This window comes from Octodon degus, unplaced genomic scaffold (assembly GCF_000260255.1).
Source record: "Octodon degus isolate 3935 unplaced genomic scaffold, OctDeg1.0 scaffold00003, whole genome shotgun sequence".
NCBI classification, from domain to species: Eukaryota; Metazoa; Chordata; class Mammalia; order Rodentia; family Octodontidae; genus Octodon; species Octodon degus.
Genome location: NW_004524579.1, coordinates 7,340,952 through 7,360,201, shown reverse-complemented (window position 1 = coordinate 7,360,201; position 19,250 = coordinate 7,340,952). Strand labels below are relative to the sequence as shown.

General features: G+C 41.0%; 1 protein-coding gene across 2 annotated transcripts in view; it reads left to right on the top strand.

The window, feature by feature from the left end:
• The window catches only part of B4galt6 (beta-1,4-galactosyltransferase 6), a 90,094-nt gene that overhangs the window by 1,074 nt on the left and 69,770 nt on the right, over positions 1 to 19,250 (top strand). Inside the window, exons 1-2 of one of the 2 annotated variants that reach the window (XM_004623554.3) lie at positions 7 to 173; positions 16,672 to 16,788. In XM_004623554.3, the coding sequence (XP_004623611.1) occupies positions 77 to 173; positions 16,672 to 16,788 (214 nt within the window). In that variant the 5' untranslated portion in view covers positions 7 to 76. Of the gene's footprint in view, positions 1 to 6; positions 174 to 16,671; positions 16,789 to 19,250 lie in introns of those variants that run through there. The other variant, XM_023714107.1, reaches the window with a different exon arrangement.

The following is a 19,250-nucleotide window of genomic DNA, read 5'->3' as shown; positions in this document are numbered from 1 at the left end:
ACCGTCGCCCCGGGTCCGGCCTGAGAGCGCAGCCCAAGCTGCTGGCCGGGAGAGGACGCTGTCCGAGCTCCGGCGGATGATGCGGGTCTCCAGTCGCTCCCTGCTCGCCTTCATCTTCTTCTTCTGCCTCTCCTCGTCTTGTCTGTACTTCATCTATGTGGCGCCCGGCATCGGTGAGTACCGGGACACACCCTCACCCCCACGGCCACCCTGGAGGAGAGGCTGGCTGAGCGCGGTACTGGTGTGGTTGGGAGCTGTGTGCACCGCGGCCCGCGGAAGGCTGTAACGGGAGCGGTTGTTTCAGACCCGCCGCTCGGGGGCATGGCTTTGCGGTGTGAGTGTGGTCAGGGTGCGCTGAAAGAACTTGGAAGACTGCCATCCGTGGACGTGTGTGGGGCAAAATCAGGTGTGATGGCCTAGGGTGCCCTTATCGCTTTGAGCATGCAGGACAGCTTTATCCATTTACATGAGTGTCTAAGCTTAGGCTCACTGCCTAATTGCAGTTTTATTCAGACACCTTCAGATATAATAACTGGTTGTAGAAATATGGAAAACCTAGCAGCCAGGAATGTGACTGAGCCCGAGGGTGCATGCAGTCTAGTGTTCTAGGTCACTCTTAGAATGGAGTCAGTGAACAGTTGTGCCATACTTCAGGAATTAGGGGCTGGCAGAATTGCCCAATCAGAACGGTGGTCTCTTGTAGGCTCTTTTCAAGGGTAGATAGTTGTCTGTGCTACCTGTTAAAGTATCTTCTATGATAAGATAGCGATTAACGTAATTATGTGAGGCTATGTATAGTTTAAAAATTTAACGTATCTAGTACTTTTGGTCTTTGGTCCAGTGTACACCACTGTGTAATGGGGTCTTTCCTTGAATGTCCAAATTCCTCATTCCTCCTATTGCTGATGAGTACACCTTGGTATTACTCTAGTGATGAGGGAAAAACCAGAATTTCATGTGGACATTCAGAAACATCACGATTTCAAAACTTCTGACGTTTCCCGGTTATTGTGTGTTTAATGGTAAGCTCCTAAGTGACCCTGTGTGCATCTCTGATCATTCTTTGTTGAACACTAGTAGTCTTTTGAGTCAGTGCTGTATTCTCCTGAGTTAGCCAGAAATGTGTTGGTTGATGCCTCTTACAGGAGGAAAACACCTGCAGAATTTTGAAATGGACTTCCTAACTGGGCATTTTTTAGGTGTAATGAATTGTATTGTAATAAATTGCAGAGAAGAAGGAAGAAATAGGCTCTATTGAGACTCAAACAATTAGTGGCTTTTATATTATTGAATTTTTAGATTCAAGTAAGAAATAGGTAACGATGCTTAAGATGCTGTGATTTGGGGACACCCTGATGTATCCCCAAATTGAAGTTTTGGGGTAAAGTTTGAAGAAGTTTGAGGAAGTGTGAATATTTTAGCATTGTTGTTATTATCTTTTAATTTAGAACAGGGTCTACAGGGTCTCACTACACAGACTGGACTTGTAGTCATCCTCCTGTTTTCAGCCTGCCAAGCACTGGGATTACAGGAGCCTGCCAAGTGCCACCACACCCAGTCTCAATCGCTGTCTCAGCATGCCTGGGGGCGGAGCTGGCACGCCAGGCAAGGATCGAACCGGCTACTGCACTCTGCTTAAGCAAGCGCTTTGGCCCGCTGAGCTATCTGGCCGGCCCTAGCTTTATTTATCATTAATGAAGTTTTTTTATAATGCAAACAATAAAAACACCCTCTTGAAGTTTAAAATATTAATGACAGTGCTTCATGTGTTAAATTGAATTACATCCGAGACAAAATTTTGTTATGGCTGAAATATATGTTGTATAGGAATATCTTTTTCATTTGTCCTAAGTACGTTTCAGGTATCTTCTGTTAAGGCAAATCTATATTAATCCTATCACATCAGATAGTCTAGTAGATGTCAGTTATACTTCCTTTTTCTGTGATTCTATGGGTTTGATACAGTATTATCCAACTTATTCAGCAGAGCTTTTCTTAATTTAAAAACAATTTTGGTCTTTTTAAAAAATCCTTTAATTTAAAGGATTCTATAGGAATTCTGCTTTTTCATTGAACTCTTGAAAAGTTGGATATCTTTGGTAGATATTATTTGACCAACCACTTAACTTTGAAAAATTTTTAAGTTTTTTTTTGTAGGTATGCTGCAGTTTTCTTTGTATTTTGAGTAATGTGTTAAAAAGATATTAGTGAAAGACTTAACCAGAGGAAATCAGAATTCAAGATTTTATCAGGATAGCCAAAAAAGAAAAAGAAAAAAAAGGATAGCCACCCTATTTTAGGGGGTGGTACTGTACTAATACATTATCTGCTTTCTTGTACAGTAATTTCACTTTCTAGCTCCAGTGTACATTAAATAAACTTGTTTAAGTAATAAGAATATAAACATACATGGAATTTTGCCACAATATTTAAGAGAGTATGCACACTTGTCATCCTAGTACTCTGGGAGACTGAGGCAGGAGGATTTCAAGTTCAAAATCAGCATGGACAACTTATTGAAAACTTATTTTAAAATATAGTTTAAAAAATGTAATCTGTCTTTAAAATTCAATTGATGGGGCTGGTGAGATGGCTCAGTGGTCTAAAGCACCTACTTAGAACAAGTTTAGCAAAGCCCAGGGACCATGGTTCAATCCCCAGCACCACATGCCAGCCAGCCCCGCCCCCTGGTGGGCTGAGCTGGCCACACACACACACACACACACACACACACACACAAATAAAATAAATAAAAAATTAAAAATAAATAAAAATAAATAAAATTCAATTGATGTAAAATACTAATATATATTTATTTGGGTGCATAATGTTTGCCATCAAATAATCAGTGGTTAATGTAAAGAAAACTGTGGCAACTTTTTTGCAGTTAAATTGGTATGGTTTAAACTACTGTTTTTTTTTTTTTTTTAAATGTATTTGACATAGGGGCTACAGGGTTTACAGGGTCTCACTATGTAGATTGGACTGTTTTCAGCCTCCCAAGAGCTGGGATTACAGGCACACGCCACCATTCACAGTCTCAGTCAACTGCTCAGCGCTCCCAGGGGCGGGGACAGGCCCTGCACGGCAAGCTCAGAGATGGAACCCTGGCTGGTGCACTCTACCTAAGCAGGCACCTTAGTCCTCTGAGTTATCTGGCTGGCCCTACTACTGTGGTTTTGAGAGTCTTATAATTTTTAACTTAAAAAAACAAAGGAAGTAAGAAATATAGCTTAAACAAGTGTATATGTTTAATGCTAGGGATTTGTTAAATTAAATCTTTTTCCAAAATCCTGTGCCACTTAGCAAAATGAAAAAAAAAGCCACATTCTTATGTATTTTCTGTATGTATCTTTAAATATTGGGTAGCAGTTTTCCAAAATTTAGAGTTTTGCTTGAAAGCTTGAAGTTTTTCATTGGCATCAAATAAGTTATGGTCAAGTTTTTCTTGATGAGTCAGGCCCTCTTTTTTGTTTTTGAGATGCACAGGCTAATTTCACCATAATGTGTCACTTGTTCTTCCAAGTAAAAATGATGTCCCATGACAAACTCCGCAAAAAAAAACAAAACAAAACAAAACAAAAAACCAACTAGGTAACAAACATAGCTAGTTGAGTTCACACTGTAGCAGCCCATTGTGCAAGTGCTTTTCTTTATTCTCCTCTGGTATGCAGCAGAAATGCTTAATGTCTGGTTCATATTTCTTCTGAATTTCGTAGGTTTCATTAGATGTACAGATTCTTCATGAAATATCTTATATTTCATTCTGACTTACATCCCCAGGCAAAATTTGCAGGTGATAAAATATGTTGTGTGGAAATAATTTTTATTGATTTTAAATAGTAATTATTTCAAGACGCTTCCGTGCAGAAGTCCTTATACATCCTGCCACATCAACCTATTTGGTCGATACTGGGTACAGTGTCTCTCTGGCCTGTAGCACAACCCCTGGGTTGGTCCATCTTCCTCTGCAGACACGCCATCATTTGTTACCTTCCTCGGTCTCTCCCCGGATCCTTTGCTCCCCTCTGAGCAGATGCACCATGCAGTTTTAGACAGTGATAGTTGTTTAGTTTCCAGTTTCTTATATTGCATAGCATTTTCTGGGCTTTTGGGGTCTCAGTCTACAGTGAGTTCATGGGAACTCAGGCTTGCTTTTTATGGATAACATACCATTTCCCCTTGAGATTTCTGATTCCTCTGGGAATCTGGGGTAGTCCTCACATTGTGAAGCCCAATACTCACGGAGACTGAGTGGCAGGTGCCCTCCCTCGGGCTGCGTGCTAGAAGTCAGCAGATGTGTTGTCCTAGCCCAGCCAGCAAAGGTGTAGGTGCTTCCTCATTCTGTGCCTGCCTTTGTGTGTGAGCGCAGAGGTGAGGGCTGTTTCCCTCTCAGGTTTGCACACGACTGGACTGAGACAGAATAGCTCCTAACCTAAAGTGGTCCTTTTCTGCTGACATGTTAGAGGAAGAGGCAGCAAGCTGACTTATATCTACATTCGCAGAAGGATGGGAACCCCCGGGGTGCTGGACTCCGAGGCGGCGCTGGAGCTGAGAGATGGCCAGCATGGCCCTCCCTGAGGGGCTGAGCCCTGTGAAAGGGCTGCTGCAAACCCTGGAGAGCGCGAGGGCGGGAGCTAGCTGGATTGGGCAGAAGCTGGACATTTTCTCAGTTGAGCAGGGGATTGTGGTCCAAGGGAGCAGCATGAATGAAGCTTCTAGAACATGGCGGTACCTTGCTTCTGTCTTAGGGTGTGTGGTGGCAGAGGCCACATTGAATAAGCTCTCCCTGGCTCCTCAGCCTTATTTAAGCCATCTGTGATTAAGAAAGTAACCAGTGGGGCAGTATGGTGGGAGAGATTGCGTAATTCCCCCTGGGAGTAGGGATTTCAGACCCCTCCTTAGCTGCTGGAGTCCTTGACCTTTGCTAGGTGCCCTGATAGGTTGCTTGTTTCCTTGGTAGGGGTACAATCTGGCTGGCCACTCGGCTCTGTGATCCATCCCGCCCTCTGGGGACCGAGCTGACCATGGACTTGGCTCTTTGGGTCTCCAAGGGGAACTCACACCTGGTGCTGAAGGTGCTCGGGGTGCAGGCTGCTCTGGTGTGTACACGCGTGCAGATCCTGGAAAGGGGCTCGGTTAGGTTCCTGCTCAGAGCAACTGATGTTTTCTTTGTGTTTCTCTGAGTTACCTCAGAGGGTAGCTATTTGTCTTCTGGCTTTCTTTTGACAATCTTTTAACCTTCAGACCCTGACTGGAAGAGCCTGGCTCCGCTTTTTTGAGCTATTTTAGTCTGCTTTTGTTTCAAAGGTCCTTTTAGTTTTCTTTACCAAATGTTTTGATCTACATGACAGTTTGCCTGGGGTTCTTGTGATTTAGGCTGTGATATTGGTCATCTTTACTCTCTGGGTGTCTTAGTTACTTTTGTCTCATTGCTGAGACAAAGTAACCAACACCCGAATTTAAAGGAGGGAGGGTTTATTAAGCTTGGTTTGTGAAAGTTTCAGTCCATCATCATTAGGCTGACTCCAAAGCAGAGTGGCCCATTGCAGAGGGGCAACAGGTCATGGCGGCAGAAGAGAGCAGAAGCAGCAATCATATCTTAACAGCATCTTTCTGCCCTTTATATTCTCTCCAGGCTGCTGAGGTTAGGGTGGTGCCAGTCCAATCAGTGGACTGATCCAGCCACCACCCACTTGTAATTCCAGCATCCTGGATCCCAGCATTGTACCACCACCAGTCAATGCCACACTCTAGATTCAGCGCCCTCCAGAAAATCTCTGCGACCGCATGAGGCTTCGGGGCCCTCTAGACACAAACTATAACACCAGACCTCTCACTGGCTGTGAGTCCCACACTGTTTTTTGTCTTATGAACAGCTGAGGTTTTGAAAAGAGAAATGATGCAGTGCTTTTGTCTTTGAGTAATCCTTTTAGCAGAAAAGGTGGGTATAGAGGGCAGAGCCAGTGACAGGGATAAGTAACTCAAGCAGTAGAAGTGAGCTCTGGATTAAAGTGGACAGTTGCATTCAGGTAGACTCAGGATGTGAATAGTGGCATTGAAAGAAAGGTAAGATGATGCTTGGATTCCGATTTACCCAGCCAGGTAGTGATAATATAATGGGGAGTGTGGAAAGCCACAGTTCTTGAGGGATCAGTTTTGGTTTTAGAGGGTTTGAACTGAAACATCTGTGCAGTATCCGGGAAGAGCTTGACAGTCAGTAGGGCAGATGGAAATAAGGGCTTGGAGTCCTGGAGAAAGCAGTGCAGGTGCCTTTGCACTTAGGTCAGTTGTGGCAGACCTGTGCCCCATGTGCCTCAGCAGGCTGTTTGATCACTGACAGCTCCAAAAAGTTCGCCATCACTGCATCTTAGGGGAATGATACCTATTTCTCCTCGACGGGAGTAGGAAACGCCTGTAAGTGGAAGTGACTCACTTTTAGTTCCTCTTAAATGAAGAATCAGAGATTAAATCAATGTGGAGATGGCCCAGTGTATTTTAAAGTATCCCAGGAACCCCTGCTCCTGCCAGGTCAGGAAAGAGTGTGCAGGTCAGGTCTACACTCAAGGGTGGGCCAGGCCTTCTTGTTGTCTCCCACAGTTGATGGCCATTGTTGAACCACACGTGTAACTCAGCTCTGCAAGGTCAGTGTAATTTACTCTGCGTCCTGTGGCCTTGTGGGAAGTTAGGTAATTTATTGATTCGTTGAAATCTGGTCGTGCTAAATGGCATTCTCCACCTTCGTCTTTTATGAGTATAATTGAGATGTGGTAAATGTTATAGCAGAATGAAGTAGTAATGTATTTGCTCTATAGAATATATAGTATTTCTGCCTTTTAGTGCCCATTAAAGATAAAGAATACGTTTGGGCCGAGGAGATGGCTCAGTAGAATAAGTGCTTGCCTGGCAAGTGCAAGGGCCTGAGTTCAATCCCCAGTTCCGCAAAAAAAAAAAAAAAAAGAAAAGGAAAGGAAAAGAAAAGAAAAGAAAAAAAGAATACATATGTATGGATAGGCGTAATGGAGAAACTCCTAACTCTAGGTGTGCATGCTGCATGTGACAGATATCCCAAACGTTGTCTGAGGTTTGTTAAGGAGAAAATGCGTCTGCCTTTTGAGGCAGTGTTGTGGGTGCTGGCTGATGTCCTACCCGCCGAGCCTCTATGATGGGCATACTTCCCAGGTCTTGTCCCACACACCTCAGTTCTAGCCATTGTTAACGCACTCCATCCTGTGCAAGCCTGTTTATCTCAGGGCAGATGACCGGGCTTCTCAGGGCACTGGCCCTTCCAGGCTTTGTGTTCTGGCTGCTGCTCTCTGCTGGCAGCCCCAGCATTTGCCCTTCTGTGCAAGGGCCCAGGGCCACAAAGGCATTAGTGTGTCTCTTGCTGAAGTTGTTGACAAAGGAGCGCCAGAAACCAAATCTCAAAGGGAGCTGTGCTTCAGCCACCGTTGGTGAGCCGCAGCTGGTGGGCCTGGCTTTGTGTGAGCTGAGGAGCGAAGACAAGCTCGTAGAGGTGGTCACTGCCCAGGCTCACGCAGTGTGTCCTTGGCGGGGCAGAAATAAATCACGGGAGGGGCTGAAGTGTAGACTGGTGGACATCTGACTCTTCTGCCTGAGTTGAAGGAACTGATCCTTTTTTTGCCCTGGAAAATTGAAGGTTCAGGAGAAATGTGAGCTCTTTTTTCGGCAGTTTAAAGAGTTACTTTTTTTGAGAGGCAGAAATTTTTTGAATAGTCTCAGCAGTGAGGGTAATGACAGTGAAGCAGATTTTAAGCTAATTGTAAAGAAATACAGAAGACATACAAATATTCTAACTGACCTGAACTCATTCTAATAAGTGAATTTAGAAATGTTCTTTCCTTACACATTTTCCTCCCTTCCTTCTTCCATCCTTCCTTCCTCCTCTCCTTTTTTTTTTAGGTCATGGGTTTTGGAGGCTTCAGCCCATATTCAGCTGGCTCCAAGGCAAGATGGCCCATGGCAAAGGGGTAGCTGTTTATTTAGGTGAAAAACAGTAAAAGCAATGGGGGAGGGAAGAAGGGTGAGAGAGAGGTAGAAGGAGGGAAAGGGAGGGAGAGACAGGCACGAATGAGCACCTTCATTTTGAGACAGGCTCTCCCTATGTAGTTCAGGCTGGCCTTGAACTCACAAGGTCCTGCTTCAGCCTCCGTAGTGCTAGGATTCCAGGTAAGGGTACTAGCTCAGTAAGGAGAAGGGCTTTCTGTGGGAGATGACCCAGACTCCTAGCATTCCCTGATCTCTGGGTCTGTACTGCTGGCCAGACAGCACCCCAGCTCCTTCTCCACCTGCGCCCTTCTTTTCCCTTTCAAGCCTATCTTTGATGTTTGTCTGGAGCTAGGTGTGGAGGCTGAGGTGCTGCTGACTAATTCTTCTAGAACTTGGGTTCCTCTGCAGTTTACCCCTTTAAACTGAGCACCCTACTCTTGCTTCTTTATTCCCCTTTCCTCCTTTTTCCCTTGCTTTGCTGATTATTTTTAATTCCTGGAGGGCATTTAGTACTAGATTTAAAATACCCGTTCTTCCATTTCTCTTTTGTCAGGATGCTAATAAAGAATATAGTGTGCAAGGAACACTGCGATGCAAATTGCAGAGAGGTCGATTGAAGGTTGGAAGTAGGTCTTCCGAGGACACACTTAATGCTGTCTGTGTGCCTTTGGAAAGTGGAAGTGTTTTTTTCTGATCATAACTCTTTTTAAATGTAGGCTTCAGCTGGAGAATTTTAGGTGGCATCCCCACCTTTTTTATTGTTCTCTAGTGCATATTCTATACTTCTTATTTTTGGCTAGTTTCATTTTTCTGTGTTTTATGATCAGGCTCTATAGATGGAGCTGATCATAGCAGACCTTGGCAGTTTTTAAGCTGCAGCAAAAACCCTACTCTGTTGAAATAGGAGAGTTAGCTTACAGGGTGTTTATGTCAGTAGTTATATTTTTAGCTGTGTGGCACAAGAAAATGTTTAGGAGAGTATATAGTAGTTAGTAATTTTAACTATGGAATTTGTAGCTAACCTTTTTTTCCTTCAGTGTGTAATAGTGTTTTTGTTTCATCTTTGTTTTTTAGGGTTGATTACTTGAGTTTATATTGGTTTTGACTTCATCAAACATTGTATGATTGTCTAGATGAATTATGCATACATTATAAAGCTATGTAAAAGGATTTAAATTTAATATAAAATATGGAACATTCTCTTGGTTTGATTGTTGCAAATGTTATTAGTTTTGAGACTTACTGTAAGCATTGGTTTTCAAACATGAATGTGCTTAAATCTTACTTAAGATGAGCTGCTTTAATAAGTTTATATCCCAGGAATATCACTGGTGATTGTGATTGTGATTCTGAGTCATTTTTAATACCTACTCTGGATAATTCTGTAGCTTGGGAACTATATTTCTGACAAGCACTTCAAATGATGGAGGTGAGAATAGATGCTTGTTTTACTTTTCTAAATTGATCATCTAATATCATGTGGTCTTTCATAGAACTAACCATTTTGAAAACCAGATTAACTTGTTTCAAGATAAAGTGGCTCTCTGGAATGGTGAAGATTTTGTTCCACAAGGAAATAGACAGATACATTGCTTAAGACAACCACATCACACATTTTTTTATGAGTCTGTGGTGACTAGTGGATTGGGTGATAGGTTGATCCTGAAAGTGTTAGTGTGTTTAATTATTAGAAAGATACATTGTAATTCACTTAACAAGAGTAATAAAACCTCCGAAAGCACTACATAGCATTGTACATTCCTAAATGGAAATAATTTAAAAATAACATTTTCTTGCATTTGGCTGGAAGTCTTTAAAATACTGTATACAATTGTATCTTTAAGTAACAGCATGAGGTTTGTTATAGCATGATGTCTGAGATATACTGTTGTTTTTATGTATTTGAGGCTTGCTAATGTGGATCTTTCAGAGCCCATGTTAACATTGTCTTCTTAATAATGAAATTAATCACACGGTGATGCACACCTGTAGTCTCAGCCACTCAGGAGACTTAGGAAGATTTCTTGAACCATGTATTCAACATCAGCTTGGGTAACAAGAGTAAATACATGCCTTTTAAAAGAGAAAAAGAAAAATAAATTATGCCTTCTGGTTGTAATGCAGTTTCTGTTTTTACTTATAGGAAAAGAAATTGGAATTTTTCATTTGAATCAATAATCTGAAACTAAAAAATTATAAAGCGCCTTGTTTACTGATTTAAGAATTAGCTTTGGATTTAGAAATCGACTTGCCTCCCTCTGAAAGTCTCAGATTTATTTCTTGCTCGCTGTCCCCTTCTCTGCTTCTTGCTTTAGAATCATTTTATTTTTGTGATTAAGTAACTTCAAATCCAAGAGATGTATTAATTATGAAAGGAAATTGGGCATGGTAGTAAAGCAGATCAATTAATTCGTTTTTTTCCCTCTCAATTTAGTAGAATTCTTAAACAGATAGAGGTTTGTTTCACATTCTCCTTAAAACCAGTAGTTTCAACAATTTTATATTTCCAGACATGTTTGTTTATGGTTTGATCTCTTAGTCTGCAATATTATTTGAGTCTCTTGATTAGATTTTTAAAATCTGTGTAATACGTGCATTTTCTTTCCGAGATTGCTTCATTTCCTCTTGATTCTGACTTCCCAGTGTGGTTCCTCAACTCTCTTAGGGTTCCTAAGAGAGGAAATGTTGCATTTTTGTGTTAGGTAAATAGCAGAATGAATTCACGGAGGCAGGCCCACAGGTATTGTTTGTCAGATAGTGTTAGTAGATCATGCGGAGGCTACTTTTTGAATTATCAGCTGCCTTTAAACTCAGGTGAACTGAAGATCTGGTTTTTGAAAAAGCACTTATTTTGTTTTAGATATCTCTTCAGGATCTTTATTCTTTAGAAAGGAAACAAAGGTCCCTTCGAGAATCATAAATGATAAATATCTGAACATTTTTAATAATACAAGAACATGGAAAGATTTGTATTTATTTATTTATTTATTTGTATTTAGGACAAGGTCTACAGGGTCTACAGGGTCTCACTGCGTAGGTCAGACTCATACTGATCCTCCTGTTTACAGCCTCCCAAGAGCTAGGATTACAGGCCTGTGCCACCACAACCAGTCTCAGTCACCGTCTCAGTGTGCCTTGGGGATGGGGCCAGCATGGCAGGCCCGGGGATCGATTCCCTAGCCCCTGTGTCTGCCTAAATAGGCACTTTAATCTGCTGAGCTATTTGGCAGGCCTTCTGTTTTTATTTAAATATATAGATTTGGCCCCAAAATCTTACACACTTGAGCAGTTCACCATGCTAATAAATGTCCAGAAGCAAATGGCCACCGCCTTGAACACCTTTTGTAATTGCAGAGGTCCAAGGTAACTTGTAGTAATTACATGATATCTCAAAAAAATTAACATTGAAATATTAATATTTTTTTCTTCACGTCTACTTTTTAGGTGTATTTTGTATTTATCCATGCTCAGTATTCAAACACAACAATCTCCAAAAATAATTTGAAACTTACATGCAGAATGAAAGTGATAAGAGCTGTTAATAAGAATTTCTTGTTAATTTTTAGTGTCTCCATCAGCAAGCCTTGAGCTCTTGGCTGAAATCTGAAGTAGATCTGCACTATAGGTGGTCATTGTGTTTGCTACCTGCTTGATAAAATGGGTCTGTGTTGTGGTTGTGTCTAAATGGCCCTCCAAACCTCATGGGGTCATAGGATCTTTTTAGAAGTGGCTGAATCTAAAGCATGTGATTGATTTGTAGGGCTTGGGGGGCTGACATTAAGGGCGTGTGATGGTTGGATTAGTCCTCTTTTTTTTTTTGGCATCACTACCTAATCAGTGCCCTGAATCCCTGGCAGGTCCTGCAGTTCTTACATGGTTCAGTGTGTTCCACTTCGCTTTGTCTCCCATTGCTGTCCCCCTCAGTGACCAACAGGAAGTGTGGTTTGTGCCTTCCTTCTGCCTTCTGGGTCCTATCTGCAGCTGTGGTCTGTCCTTCCTGCCCCTCCTTAGACCACAGCCTTCTTAATATCCATATGTCGTGGCTTCTCACCTTTTGTGTTACATCTCATCCCCACAGTGGCCTTTAGTTCTTTTACTTTCCTTTCTGTTTTTCAAACTACCCATTCCCTGGTACCTCTTTGCTCATCTTCCATTACTAGCCAGCCCTCCTCAAATGGGGTGGTCATCCCTGGGCAAGCTCTGCCCCTGTGCACCTCAGAGCCTCCTCCTTCACCCTGTTTACTCTTTGTGCTGGCTTTTTGCATTCAGACTGTAGTCACAGGCAGTCATTCTCTTCCAGAGAACCTTTTCTGGATTTTACTGTTTGTGACTTTTTTTTTTCCTGAAACTTGAATATTTTAATTTTGTCACTATCTTCTCACTTTCTCTTTTTTGTCTTTTTGAGATAGGGTTTCACTGTGTATTTCAGGCTGGCCTTGGACTCACAGCTTGGCCTCCTGAATGCCGGGATTACAGTTGTGCACCACCATGCCTGTTATCACTGTCTCTTGAAGTCTTTTTCTTTTATTTCCCAAACAAACTGGTTTCTTGGAGGGTAAGTGGTATAATTATGCTGATAGCTCACTGTAGCCAGCCTGCGCTACCACTTGCTAATAACTGTGTGGCATTGGACAAGTAATTATTTCTGTCTACAAGGAATCATATTAGTACTTCTATGGCTTGGATTGCCTCTGATGCACTCATAGGGGCATTTGGGAGGTGATTGGATTCTGAGGGTGTGGTACTCATCAATGGATTAGCCCACTGATGAGTTTATAGGTAAACATCACAAGAGACTTGGGTGATGAAACCTGGTTGGAGGAGGTGGGTCACTTGGGCATGGCCTGGAGGGGACTGTCGCCCTTCTTCATCACCTGGTCACTTGCTTTTGCACTTGTGTGTGCTTTTCCCTCTTCTCTCCTGTTCTGACTCCCTCCTCCCCTCTCTCTGTCCTTTTTCCTGTCCCTCTCTCTCCTTGTCTGTCTTGCTACCTGCCGTGCCAGGAACAATTCTTCTCTGCCGTACAGTCCTGCCTTGGAGCCAGCTCAGTGTGGACTGGAACCTCTACAAACTGTGGGCCAAAATAACCCTTTCCTCTAAGTTGTGGATGTCAGGTATTATGTCATAGTGACAAGGGAGCAGCTAAGAGAAGAACTTGCCATATAGGATTGTTTGGGGAAAAGGCTATTTTGTGTATTAGAATTATTATTATTTTTTTGGTTTTTTTTGAGACACAGTCTATGTAGTACAGGTTGGCCTCAAATTCATGGTGATCTTCCTGCCTCAGCCTCCCAAATCCTGTTACACGGGTGTGCCATCATGCCTGGCTTTAGTAAAAGTTTTAGACTATTATTTTTAAGTTTATCTCTTTGGACTTTGCAGCATTTAGACTTACTTGGCCTCTCCTTCTTTAGTCCATTAGCTTCTCTGGATTCAAGCTGAGACTGATTCATTCTGGAAACAATTTTTTGCCTAGTTGTGGTGGTGTTCTGTGGGTTTGTACCTTCTTGTCTGCTTAAAATTTTCCTAATTCCCCACTCTAGTTCTAGCTTTTACTTTTATATTAATGTTTTCCACTGTTGTGACTTCTAGCCCTTCTTGCCGCGCTCTGCGCCTGCATTTAATGTAAGTGCGTGCCAGGTTGCTGAACCAACGTAATCTCCCCGCAGAAGCAGCTCTCTTCACTGCACGTTTCTTTTGTAAAAAGACTGGAAGTTGTGGCAGTATGTCACATCTCAGCAGAGGAGGGTTGTTGGGTTGGAGTCCTTCCAAGTCCAGGAAGCATTTCTAAGTCCCTGCAGAGTGACACCTCCTCCTCATCTTGCACCCTCAGCAGTGTGCGCAGTGACCACAGCTGGATATTGGAAAGGGGACAGATTTATAGAAGATGCACTTCCTTATTTTCTTTAATGGAGGATGAGCAAGTTCTTAAATCTCCTAACAAATGCTGGTAAGGCACCTAGAAAATTTTATGAACTATTGATGTTTGGAGAACCTCCTCCCCATGTTGTAGGTCCCACCCACCTGAAAGCATAACTGCCAAGTAAGTTGTATTTGTGTTTCATGCAGAGGCAAATAGAAAATCAGCTAAATAAAATAACATACAGTGTGGTTTTAATTAAGTAGTGGTGTTTTTAGTATATTTCTGAATGGCCTCAAACTCCAAGGGCAAAACTAAGAAAGAGCTTCTATTTAATAGTTTCTTGTAAGCTACAATAGAAATTTTGGACAAGGACTTTTTGAAGTTTTACTAATAAGATATTACATTGTAATGCTGTCTAGCAAACGTTTAGTTGACTATGGTGTGATATTTGGAAAACAGAAAATCAGAGCCATTCTTTTGTTTCTTTCAGCATTTCAATACATCCTTCCTACTCATAATTACTATGTAGCTCAACTCAGTCTCATTCCAGAATGGGTTTTCATCCTTAGGGATTAAGTCCATGAGGACTATTAACCTAAGAAGTGTAACTCAGTTAGCTGTAAGTGGTTTTAAATGAACTAATAGATTTCTCATTTAGAGAGCTTGGTCTCTATAACTTTTCTTTCATTTTTTCATCTAATGAATAGTAAATAAACTCTTTTGGTAAATTATTTGCGCTAGTGTTACAGGTAATATCAGTAACTTAACAGTTTGTGACCACTAACCTTAAGCTTTATATTGCTTAAAAATTGTATTTCTAAGACATAGAATTTTATACATCTGCTCTTACCTAACATCTCCTTTGGCTGGTATCATTTTTGGAAGTCTTTTCTTTTTTTTTAAATCTGGCAGTTCTGCTCTATGGTAGGCCTTTGAGTAGTCTGGTATAGAATAAATATTATAATATTTATATTATAGTTAACAAATTTTGTATATAACTTTTGGATCAAAAATATCCAAGGTACTGTCAGCCATTGGCATTACTAATCTATTTGATGTCTCTCCTCCCTTATTTCTGTTGAACTTTAGATCTTAGTTTAGGTAGAATTGTGAATATTAGTTTGACTTTTAGCAAACATTTTCTATCGTTTTGGCTATGTCTTAGTTTTCTTTTTCTCTTTGTCTCTTTTCATTCTTTTAAAGTCCGCTTAAGTGTCGAAATAGATCTTGTGGTGTGATAACCCAGTATAATAAATTCAAGCCTGAACAAGTCAGGTGTAATTGTAGAATTGCTTTCTAGAAAGTATGTAGTCACAGCCTCAAAAATAATTGCAGTAGAGCTTAGGTAAAATTTATTTTATTATTTTTTTAAGTTTCTCTTTTACTCATTGAGGGTAAAAGAAAAGAATTTTCTGCCACCATACTGTTTTATTCACTCTGTGCTCATATGTACTTTGATCCAGTTCAGACATACAAAAGAAATGGGGAAAGAGGTGGTAAATAGAAATATTTCGCTTGCCTCTGTGCCATCTTGAGGATTTAGAACAGGGCCCAGAAAGTCAGTTGTGGTTCTTGGTCTTTTGCTCAGCACTTACTTTTGAGCGTCATTGTTGTATTCAGGGGCAGCTGCTCCTAACAGTGTCGGGGTGGGCTGAGCTTGCCGTTTTGGCTTTGCCGAGAGAAGGCGCTTCTGCCCCGTGATTTGCTGGCTTTGCAATTAGAGTTCCCAGGGGCCGGGGCTTTACAGAACACCTGGTGCCCTGCTGCCTTTTCAAAGCCGGAACCAGAAACCCAGCAGGCTGTCCCCATCCATGTGCTGCTCTTGCCGGGCAGGCTGGAGACCCAGCCTTGGACACCAGTCCCCTATACTCCTGCAGAGACTTGGTGCAGAGCCCCTGGGACTTCGGTAGTCTCTGTCTCTTGACCAGTTTCTGTCACAGGAAGAAAGCAGCAGCCTGCTTTTGAAGTGTGTAGCACAAAGAATTAAATTGATCAACCTTAAAATGCACTTTTTTTTTTTGGTATTTAGTATAGGGTCTACAGGATCTCATTACACAGATAGGACTTGTAGTGATTCTCCTGTTTTCAGCCTCCCAAAGGCTGGGTTTACAGGTGTGCGCCACCATGCCCAGTCTCAATTGCCATCTCAGCACGCCCTATGGGAAGAGCTGGCACGGCAGGCCAGGTATCAAACGCCGGCTGCTGTGCTCTGCCGAAGCAGGCTCTTCAGTCTGCTGAGCTACCTGGCCAGCCCTGCATATTGATTTTTTTGATGTTGCCTATTTTTGCCATCCTGGTAGCTAGACTGGTGATGGATAGAGGATAAAAGTTCAGGTAATGAGCACTGTAAGAGAAATGACCAAGCTGAGTTTGCGGAGTGAGTTAAAAGATCTGTGTCCATACCAGATGATGGTGATTTGTGGTATATCTGCTGTTAAATAAGGAAGCCCTACCCATGTGAAGTTGAGTACTTGAGGTAAAATATCTTTTGAAGTGACTAAGTGCATTTGTTTTATAATAGAAAAATGATTTGTGGGTAAAGGATTCATTGTGACATTTTGGTTTGCTCATTTTAGGCTCATTCTGTTGATAGGTGGATATTGCAGTTTTAATTGTTTTCATTTTTATTATTTTAAAAATAAATTTGTTTTTGTGAATTTTTAAAGTAGGAACTAGTTTTTCTTTTCCCCGTCAGCATAATTGAATCAGTTTTTTATGTATTTCACTAATTCTGAATTTTGACTAAATAAGAAAAACTTACAATGCTATAATGATGTTCTCTTTTTTCTCTTTTCTAGCCAACACGTATCTCTTTATGGTACAAGCTCGAGGTATAATGCTGAGAGAAAATGTGAAAACAATCGGACATATGATCAGACTGTACACAAATAAAAACACAACATTCAACGGCACAGGTGAGGCCGCTTCCTCTTTTCTCTTGACTTGCCTTTGCTTCCTAGTGTCACAGTAAACCAAATCTTTTAAGTTCCTTTTTTGCCTCCAAGTAACTTTGATACAGATGAAGGCATTTTCTACTACTAAGTGTACTGGTAGATTATTTTGTTGTGCAAAACAGGTCTGTCACATATTTTAGTGATGGGTTTAGTACAAAATACATAAAAGCGGCTTCTACTTTTGAAGTTCCCCCATTATATTTAAGAGATTTTAACCACAGAATAATAACTTTCTCAGCTTAATGACCTATACTATGCTTATACCCATTATTCCTGAAGTATTTTTCCAGTTATGTCTAGAAATCACTTGCTGTTTTAATAAGAAAAACATTTTAGTTATAGAATATTCTTAATAATTATATGACTTTCTTGAGCTGAAGGAGAAACTTTATAAAACTCGTACTCTGTAGCTACTCTTCTTGATAGGATGTTTAGAAGGAGAATCTCCTTTAAACTTACAGGTTATGGTCTAACAGGTCATACTAAGTAGGGTTTTAACAACAGTGAAATGCTGGAAGTCTGTGTCATATGGAAGATTGCAACTCCATGGTGATGCTCCTACAGTGACTCTTAAAGGGTTATGGGTGCTTCTTTAAAGGGCCCTGTGGGATCATCGGCTCTTACACCCTCTAAGCAATAATGCCATGCTTAAAAATTATTTTATTGGTACATTTTTTGGTATGGATAATGTTCACATTTTTAAAAATTTTTTAATTTTAGGGCGAGGTCTGCAGGGTGTTCAGGGTCTCACTAGTAGATCAGACTCCTAGTGATCCACCTGTTTACAGCCTCCCAAGAGTTAGGATTACGGGTGTGTGCCACCACACCCAGGCTCAATTGCCATCTCAGTCCTAGGGGCGGGGCCAGCATGCAGAATGTTCACATTCATTGTAGAGAATTTATACCTGTACATAATAGGTCTTAATTCTTCTTTTTTCCCCTAATTTTTCCTTTCCTCCCTTCAACCCTTCTTTCTCTCCTTACATACAAAAGCTCTATTTCTGTTATATTCTTATTGTTTCATTTCCTTTCCTTCTTTTCCTCTTGCTCCCTTGCTTGTTCCTCTTCCCATTGGAGCATTTTCCTGCTCCCCACTGTCTCTTATCCATTTTGGTCCTTATTTACACGTTTAGTTTCTCATATAGAGAAACATTACAATATGTAAACGTGGATGTCTCATTTCACCTAAAAGTATGGTCTCCAGGTGCATCCATTTACCTAAAACAATCTCAAGTTTATGTTTATGTCAAAGTAGTTATATATAAAAACCGCATTATTTTGTCCATTCATCTGTTGATAGGCTTCTATGCTGTTTTCCAGATTTAGCTATTAATAAATTTGTGCTGCTGTAAACATGGGTATTTATACATCATTGTGGTATGATGCTTAACTCACTCAGGAATACGTATACCAAGAAGGGGAATAGTTGGGTCAAATGGAACCTCTTCTTTTAGTTTTTTGAGGAATCTTCACACTGATTTCCACAGTGGTTTTACCAGTCCACACTTCCACCAACAATGGAAAAGGGTTCTTTTTTCACTACAGCCTCACCAATATTTGTTATTGGTTGCTTTCTTAATAGTAGCTATTCTTTCTGGAGTGAGGTGGCATGTCAGTGTTGTTTTGATCTGCATTTCTTTAATGACCAGAGATATTGAACTTATTTTTGTGTATTTATTTGCTGTTTTTCCATCTTTGTCTGAGAAATGTGTGTTCATTTCAGGTGCCCATATTTGGATTGGGTCTTTAAGTTTAGGTGGTCTGATTTTTGTGAGTTCTTTGTATATTCTAGGCAGTTGGCAGAATTTTTCTTACAGGTGGGGGGTCTTTTCATTCTATTGATAGTTTCTTTTGCTGAGCAAAAGCTTTTTTATATGTGATCCCAGTTGTTGAGTCTTTGTAAAACTTCCTGCGCAATTTGACTTTTGTCATAAAGTCTTTGCCTACAAGTATGTCTTCAACAGTAGTGCTTCTCATATTTAGAACTTTGATCCATTTCTATTTTAGTTAAGTGCATGGTGATATGGGTGTAGGCTTAATCTTTGCCATGTGGAAAACCAGTTTCCCGGCACCATTCATTAAAGAATGGTGGAGGTGTTGGCTTCTATATCAGAGGTGGCTGAATGTGTTTGGAGTTGTTTCTGTGTCTTCTCACCTGTTCTAATGATCGTCAGTTTGTTTGTTCTCCCATGGTATTATATAATTTCCATGTACTGAGGCAGTTTTTGTGGGTTTTTTTCTTGTCATTGATTTCCAGTGTTACTGACCTGTGATCTGATAATATGCATGGGATAATTTCAATTCACCATATATTTATGTAAGCATATTCTATGAGTTAATATGTAGTCTGTTTTCGAGAAAGTCCCATGTACTGCTGAGAAAAATGTATATTCTGTTGTTGTGGGGTGGAATACTCTGTAGAT